This window comes from Sander lucioperca, chromosome 9, assembly GCF_008315115.2.
Source record: "Sander lucioperca isolate FBNREF2018 chromosome 9, SLUC_FBN_1.2, whole genome shotgun sequence".
NCBI classification, from domain to species: Eukaryota; Metazoa; Chordata; class Actinopteri; order Perciformes; family Percidae; genus Sander; species Sander lucioperca.
The window spans coordinates 21,312,407-21,321,374 of NC_050181.1; the positions used below are offsets into that span (position 1 = coordinate 21,312,407).

The following is an 8,968-nucleotide window of genomic DNA, read 5'->3' on the forward strand; positions in this document are numbered from 1 at the left end:
ACTTATACATTGGTGGTAATGGTGACAGAAAGTTAATGGTCCAAAAACATAATGTGGTCACACTTAAATATTTATCATCACACATGTTAATCTGTGTTTCCCTTCTTGGTGAACAGCACATGCAAATAACTCTACAGGAATACTTTTTTTTAGGAATGAAAAGGCTTTATCTAGGATTGAGGTTTTCTTGGACAAAGTCATGTAAGTCTAAGTATCTCAGTAACGAGACTCTGTGTCCCGATTTTTCTAAATTATCTGTGTCAGAATGGATCTCCTCATTGTCTTGGTGGTTATCTTTTTAACCGTATTTTTATGACTTCCAGGAACAAAACTCGTTGCTCCCAGCCTGGCTTGGCCTCAGATCTCTCTCCCTCGATAAGCATGTCAATGTACTGGGAAGAGGAGAGAGGATCTGGCTTCAGTGTTTTCTCTTTAAGTTTGTTGAAACACTCTCTAGATCTCTCTATCAGTGTGTTCACCTCCTTCAGATGGAACAAAGACAGAAAAAACAATATCCTTATCCCCTCGAGCTTGTCTACGTCAGTTTTAATCTGCTTCCGCAAATCTTCATAGGACTTCTCAAGCTGCTTTCTTTCTCTGAGGATGTCTTTCGTCATTGTCAAGCTTTTGGTGTCTATGACATTTAAAGCAACAAAGAACCTCTGCATGCCTTTTGTTCCCATGTTCCAAAACATCTGATCAAATCCTCCATCATCATCATCATGCTCACTCATGCTGTCTGCTGCAGATGATTTGTTGTCTGTAAACAATGCTGAATTATTGAATTTGAAGTGAACTGGAAGCCCGTCTTTTGTTTTAGGACATGGGACACCTGAAGCAGTGATTGCCTTTAGAACTGGTGGTTGCTGGCCGTCTGCAGATGTCACCAGAACACAAATGTTTTCTGCCACATCTTTGCCAAAGATTGAGAGCACAGAATCAAACCAACATTTCTGTGATGGTGTGAGTCGTGTTAAAGTAGCTTGAGCTACGAAACACACAGCATCAATTTCACTGAAACACTCAGCAGAGAAGAGATTACGCAGATGTTCAATGATCTCCTCGTCTTTTTCTATGTCTCCTGTATCTCCAAAGCCTGGAGTGTCAACAATGGTCAGTGAGTAGTTGATTTTAAAACCATCCTGGTGGTTGATTTTGTACACAGTGACTTCAGAGGTCTGACTTTCAGCTTGTGATCTGGATTGATTCTCATCAAGTAATTTGAATCTGAAATTGTCCTTCCACTCTACACCAACTATGTAATTGATCATTGCATTGATCAGAGTGGACTTTCCTGATCTGGTCACCTCGAAAAGCATTATAGTGTGATTCTGTCTTGTGCTTTCTTTGCCAAAACTGAATCTTCGGCATCCACTGATGTTCATATCTTCTTCTGTCAGAGTCAGTTTGTAAACTGATGGTGAATCAGAATTCATCCTTTCGGTTGTACTTCTGAGGGATTCTGTTAGTGTAAACTTTGTTGTGCGGACGTTAACAGCGATGCTTTCTTTGCTTCTGCCAGCTTCACCACAATCACATCTGACCCTGACAACATATTCTGTCTCTGACTGAAGCTCTGATATGATCGCCTTTTCAGTACCTACCATCATTTCGTTCCATTGGAGTTCTTCCTCTTTCATCCCGTTGTCTGTTTTGGCGTACTCCACGATGTAGCTCAAAATGTGGACATCTCGTCCAAGCTCAGCAGGTTTCTCCCAGCTAACTGATATCTCTCTTGAGTTTGGTTCAACTCGAGGTTTTCCAGGAGGGCTGCAAGGTAACGTTTTAGTGGAACCACTGACTTCATTGGCTGGCCCAACACCTACTGAGGTCACTGCTCTGCATCTGAACATATACTCTGTGTTAGGACTCAGATCACTCACTGTGACTTCTTCAGCTTTTGATGCTGTCTTCTGTTTCCATTCATCCTCTCCACTGACACAGTACTCAACAGAATAGGAGGTGATGTTCTCTGCTCCAAATCTGGGTGGAGAAACCTTCAGAGTCACACTGTTGTGGTTTATATCACTTACTGTCACTGTTTCAGGCTTTGAAGGTGGCTCAAACTTCTCATTGATAGAATTGCCTTTTTCATAAAGGTAGATGCTTGAACCTTTCTGTGTCTCATTTGTTGAACCCGCTGTCAGGAATTTAATCTTCTTGTTCTCCTTGTTGGCCTCTGCAAAGTCACTGAAGAGCTTTGCTTTACACCACATTTCTTCTGATACTTTTTTTGAGGCGTACCATTGTTCCTTCTCTACATCGTAAATATGTGTATCTTGAGGGTCTTCTGTTGTTTGTTTTAAGTAGTTTGATAAAGCTGAGAGGTACGGTTCAGCACGTCCCAATGAGGTGAAGACAAAACACACAGCATGTTCTGCACTGAGACTTTCTTTGTGCAGATGATTTTGAGATGTAACGATCTTGGTGTTTTTCATCATGTTGGTGAAAGACATCAATGTGTCAATTTCCCTCTCCTTACAGTCCATCCACTCGTTTAGTGTTTTGCTGTTGAAAGGAGAAGAATGTCTCTTCTTCAGGATCTCTGCGAGCCCCGCCTCCTCTTCTCCTCCTCCTCGGATTGATGGAAGTTTCTTTGCCAAGGTTTGTTGGAAGTCCAGCTTGAACTCAAAGCACAGTTCTTTAACTTTTTTAATCTTTTTGCTAATCTGTGGGAACTGCTGTGCAGTGGTGGTCCTCAGTGCATCATTGTACCTTATTTCCAGCTCACTGAAGTCCTCCAGGACATTTTGTGATTTTTTAACTAATCTTGTACTTATCTGACAGACGAGTTTAGCAGCAGAAGAATTTAAAGTTGTCAATGGCAACAGCCAGACCTTCATTGGTACTGCGTTTTCTCCGTTAGCTCCCAACAGATTTGGCAGGCTTTGGTAGACTTCTACAGCATCCTGAAAGGTTGTAGGAGATTTCTGAAGGGAAAAGTCTCCAAAGAATCTGCAGGAATATTTGTCAACCTTTTCTTTGTCTTTGTCTTCCATTTTCAGGGAACCTTCACCCTCTATTGTAATCCTGGGAATCTTCTTGATCATCACCTTCAAGTTGCCCTGAATGTCTTGATGATCTTCGTTTTCGGACACCTCACGGTCAAAGACAAAGAAGGCTTGTGCCCCATAAAGAATAGCTGTGACTACATGTGTTGCTACTCCTTTATCAAACACATACGGATGCTTCACATTGCCTCTTCCAAGATGATCCATCGACAGTTCTTTGACCTTTGTGGTAGCTTTGTAGTTCAGTGTTACTCTGGCCTGATTTTTGGAAGTCTTAGTGTCATTCAGGTATTTGGCTGATCCTCCAACCTCTACCAGTCCACTAAAAAAACTTGCCTGAAGTGATGCTTCAACATTTAGTGCTGAAGATTTATCTGCAATTGATTCAGATGCAACTATCTCAAAATCATTATAGTTTTGCGGTCTTTCTCCAATATGATTAATCAGGTCATCATGGTCCCACAGTTTCATTCCTGCAAAAACCAAAAATCAAGTTAAGCTTTCAGAACCGGCCAGACAGAAGAACGGGTTGTTACGTCCTAAAAACAGATAGACTGATCTGCTAAACTGATCAAAAGATCTGACATGAAAACATTGTTAAATATGACTTTAAATACTTAAAGCTGCGGTAGGCACTTTGTTTTTGGCATTGTTGGGCAAAAGTTCGACCATCATTTCTCATTTGTAATTCAAGTTGTCTGAGAGAAAACTAGACTTTCAGCACCTCTTCTTGACTCTGTTTTTAGGTTTTACAAAATCTAGTGGGAGACTCTGGCCAATCACAGGTCATTTCAGAAAGAAAGCACGTTCATATTGGCTGTTCTGTGCATGCATTGCCTGTGCGACAGAGAGGGAAGAATGAGAGCTGCAGGAAAAGTTCTCACTCTTCTTCAAATTCTGGTGTCACGCTACTTCAAATTCTGGTGTTTTTTTGCAGTCTACCCACTGCGGCTTTAATGTGTGGTTGTGATGAATTGCATTAAAGGGATATTTCATCAATTAGCATTAAGCTTTGTATCAGTAGAAACCCCGTAGTATTTTTGAATGACCGTGCTTCCCTCCCTCATGTCCCCCTGAGACGAGAGATAGCTGTTTTGTTTGTCTGGAAAAAAAGCCTCTGATGACGCAAAAATCGTCATTTTACGTCATCAGAGGCATTTTTGCCCAGAGGCTATGGACTACAGCCAATAGTTGGAGCTACTTCCGCATTTTTTCAACTCGCCCATAGGGGGTTGGACTATCGTCTTTACTCGAAGCAGGCTGAAGCAAGCCGAGTGTCAGCCATCTTGGAGCTAAGCTACAGCTCTCTCTTTTCAGTAGCCAACTTTTACAACAATTATGTGCATTCAAACTACCGCACATGTGTACCACCGGGATACATTGGTACACATCGGAGAATATGCAGGAAACTTTATTACATACTCGACACACTACGCAAGCTTCGCCTGCTATGGAGACCAGCACCTCAGCCTGCGATGCCGCTCGACGCTGCTAGCCGGTAAAGGGACATCCTCAGCGGTGAAACACGGAACGAGTATGAACTAGGTGGAAAGCTAACGCTAGCCGGCCACCTGTCCCATCAATCCTGCTTGCAAGTGTCCGCTCATTAGACAACAAACTGGACTACATCCAACATCAACGAAACTCCCAAAGCGAGTTCAGAGACTGCTGTGTTTTTGTTGTTGTGGAAACATGGCTGAACAACAGTGTACCGGACTATCCAGCTACCAGGCCTGCTGTTCTGTCGCCGGGTAAGACTAGTGGAGGAGGGCTGTGTTAACACAGACTGGTGCAGAAATGGGGTGCTTGGATCCAACTAACTGTTAACTGCTGGTGGAGTTTGTGACTGTTCGATGCTGACCATTCTACATTCCACGCAAATTCATGGCTGTGTTTATACTCAGTGTTTATAGACCACTAAGCGCTAATGCTAGTATGCGTTAGCTGAACTTTACGGAGCCTATGTGCGTGCACTAAATGTAGCCTGTTTTGTATGTCATTTTTATATAATGTCGTTTTTATATATTTTAATTGTGTAACCACTTGAGCCACGGTGAAACGTTTCGTGTATATGGTTGAAATGACAATGAAACACACTTGAGTTGAGTTGAATGCCTCACTGTCTGTAAACGGTAGGCGTGGCTTGGGAGTGGACTCAGAGCAGCGAAGCAAGCGCATTCTGGGATTTGGTGTCTTTCATCCACATGAGCCAAAAACACATTTTCTGGCTTTTCTTGGCCTAGAAGGCACCAATTTCTAAACAAATTTCACATTTCTACTACATAAGTGACCCAATTGAAAGATATATTCATATTTCCAACGGTGAAATATCTCTTTAACTCTCTTTACCGGGGACGAGTGAGTCTTCGCGGCAGTCGTACAACATCCCGAGGCCAAAAGGCCGGCCGAGTGCCGCCACCTCAATCGTCCTGTTGGCTTTAGAGTCCATCGCTCAGTTTGAACTGGAAAAAATGGACAACAGCTTGTTAATTCACTTCTCTTATAATATCCAACCACCCTTAAATATTCACAGCAAACAGACACAAACTTGCTGCTAATTCAAAAAAGGTCCAGTTTAAATGTACTGTACAAGTACAATGTCAGTAAACAGACTGATTTACATCAAGAAATAAAAACAAAGAGGAAGGGAAAACACAAAATAAATGCACACCCCCCTCTTTAAATCTCCATTGTGCCAAACGTTCTTCCATAAACACAACATAAACACCTTGAGCTCATAATACTGAGACCTCTTCACATGGTAAACATAGTGGAGCATTTATCAGCTAAATAGACATATTTCACTTAGGAGTTGGTGGAGACCACAAACTGCTAAAAGACATTTATCAGGTGGACACAAACACAAAGACTCCTGATTAATAATTATGAGCAGGTTTGGATGTTATAGAGCAAACCTATTAACCACCTCCTATTGAATAAGATATGATATTATTATTGTTATTATTAATCTGTTCACATAATAACTAGCAGCAACAAGTGTTTGTAATTAATCTTGTTAATGAAGTTATTCCTGTTTAATTCAGAAAGCTCACCTGTTTTAAATGTTTGGTTTCAGAACATTTTGTGCAGGAAGAAGTTGTTTCTGTAGTTGAAGAGGGAGGTCACAACAATGGACTCTGATTCACATTATCCGTTGACTTATATCAGCAGCAGGAAAGGGATTCTACTGATTGACAAAGAGAAAAGGCTTTTAGTTTCAGTACTAACCAATGTGTTTGGCACATAACGTAATTGTGGCTGAGGATACTGCTAACGTTAGCCTAAACTCTAACAGCATCCAGTTCTAAGGTAGAAAGCTAGTAGTTCTTACCACAGTACTATGCAACCATCTCAGCAGGAGGTACATGGAGCGGGTGTAGGGGTGACATGGACCCCCCCTGGTGCTCCCCCTACCATAGTCCCCTACCAACAAGACCCAAAACAACTAAACAGAGGCGAAAAATGAAATTTAAATAGATATTTATTGATATTATGTCATATTGGAATATTTAAAGTGATTTTGTTACATGAATAAACACAGTAATTGTGCATGGTTTATTTTTGAGAACCTGGACTTTAACTTTTGAGTTGTAAAATTGTCCCCAATTTAAAAGTTTCCAAACCTGCACCTGAAGTGTTGTGTAAAGAATTGATTGTGTAATAGATTGTATAAGGTTGTGACTTGTTAAAGTTGCTGAGCTATGATTGGATAATAATGTTTGCAGGAGGGGTTTAGTGAACATCAAGTGTGAAGTGAAGCCAACAACAGTGGTGCCAGATGGTGACAGTTTCCACCGGTTTAATTCAGTTGCAATAATTAAGAAAAGCATACATATACTGTACATGAGAAGGTTGAATATTGAAAGTGCAGCATATTGTATATAAAATGTTTTTTTATCACAACTAAATTATTCATCACCAGCCCAGCATTTATTTACTTTATATAACAGTTTGCTAAACCCCTCCCGCAAACATTATTATCCAATCATAGCTCGGCAACTGTAACAAGTCACAACCTTATACAGTCTATGGTCACAACACTTGCCAATGACAGGCGCAGGTTTAATAACTTTCAAATGGGGGAACATTTTAAGACTTAAAATTGCCAAGTAAACAACTTTAAATATTCTAAAACTAAATAATATTAATAAATATCTGCTATTATAACTCCAAATATCCTCCAGCCATGGAGAGATAACAGGAGACAACAGGCCCCTGGATGAACTTGTTCCCTACTCTTTCTTACATTTTGTGTCTTTGTGGTCATTTTGCTCTTCTTTTCACCATTGTGGTGCTTCAGAGAGCCAGAACTGACAGCACTGCTTGTAGCCTATACTGCCATCTTGTGTATGAAGAGGGTAACTGTGATCACGTGCAGTGGCTGCATTATCAGAATTCTTTGGGCCATTTGTCACTCATATCTGCAGCCTTCGAACAAGATGTGGAGCTGCATGTTTTCTTCCATCTTCTTGTGCTCTTAGGTCATTCAGGGTAATAACCTTTAATAAGTAACTATCCTATTTATTCTATATTTATACTTTATTTCTTTTTATTTTTTATTTTTTTTATCATAGGCTAATGAATTACTGCCACTGCCATACTGCTGGTCCTGAGTGCGAATTTCGTTCTCCATGTGTTAACATGCTGAATGACAATAAATTGATATTGAATTGAAATTGTGACTAGATAAGGAATACTGTCTGCAGGAACATAGATAAGAGGGTTGTGGAGGTTATAAATCTGATACAGGCACTGATTTATGTCTTTTATATATTTTAAATGTGTAACAACACTTGAGCCACGGTGAAATGGTGTTTTGTGTAAATGGTTGAAATGACAATAAAACACATTTGAGTTGACTTGACTGTCTCACTGTCTGTTATGTCTGTAAACGGTAGGCATGGCTTGGGAGTGAATGGGTAGGGAATAGAAGCAAGTGCATTCTGGGAGTTGTTGTTGAAGGCACCAACTTCTAAAAAAAATTCACATTTCTACTACATTAATGACCCAATTTAATACATATTCATCTTTCCAGCGGCGAAATATCCCTTGAACGTGTCATAAACCTTATAAACAAGTCATAAACGTTTATGACTTCTGTCATTAAGTGTCATTTGGTTTTTGTCATGACAGGCTGACATTGTTTGGGTTGTCTTGATTATGACTACGATGGCTACGATGAAAATAAAATGAGGTAATATTTCAGTTAACCCATATTGAAAAATTTAAATCTCTATTCAGTTGTAAAACCATTCTTAAATGTCTTCTCTTAGGCAGTGCTTGAAGTAGGAAAAAAAGGTGCCGGTACTCTCTTGCTTTGGCAAATCATTCTGACATTTGAGATTTCTACAGTAAAAAACAAAACTTGGAGATATTGCTGGTACAACAACAATTTATTGTTATTTATTAACAACATAAATGTAAGTCGTGTCTGTGTGTGTGTGTGTGTGTGTGTTTGTGTGTGTGTGTCATTGTCTTGACAGCTGTTGTAAAATGGTGCTGCGGCTCCTTTAAGAGAGCTCCGTGCATGTGTGTGTGTGTGTGTGTGTGTGTGTGTGTGTGTGTGTGGGAAGGGGGCAGAGGAGAAATAGAGAGAGGAAGCAGATGTGTAGATGCGGAGCAGAGTTGGTGAATAAGTTTAAATGTTGTACCCAGTGTGTGCGGTGTCTGAAACAAACTCCACACACTTCTTTTAGTTCCTAGGTTTCCAGCAGTCTGACCAAGTGCTAGAATTGGTCTCTAACCTTGCACATTTAATTATAATAATCATTATGTCAACATGTCATGAATACAAAAAGAGGTGGATTTTCTGTTTATGTCAAGTTGTCATTACAAAGACATGACACTTCATGACAGACACAAACAATGTCAACTTGTCATAACAAAAAACGAATGACACTTAATGACAGAAGTCATAAACGTTTATGACTTGTTTATAAGGTTTATGACACATTTAT

At 40.2% G+C, this 8,968-nt stretch overlaps 1 protein-coding gene across 1 annotated transcript; it reads right to left on the minus strand.

Annotated features, from left to right (window-relative positions):
• Positions 1 to 290: 290 nt before the first annotated feature.
• Positions 291 to 6,284, minus strand: LOC116037153. The gene is made up of 3 exons (XM_036004851.1): positions 6,065 to 6,284; positions 5,361 to 5,473; positions 291 to 3,484 (listed from the first exon to the last, which is right to left on the minus strand). Exons 2-3 carry the CDS (start codon positions 5,458 to 5,460, stop codon positions 291 to 293), a joined length of 3,294 nt encoding a protein of 1,097 aa, XP_035860744.1. The 5' UTR covers positions 5,461 to 5,473; positions 6,065 to 6,284.
• Positions 6,285 to 8,968: the final 2,684 nt, after the last annotated feature.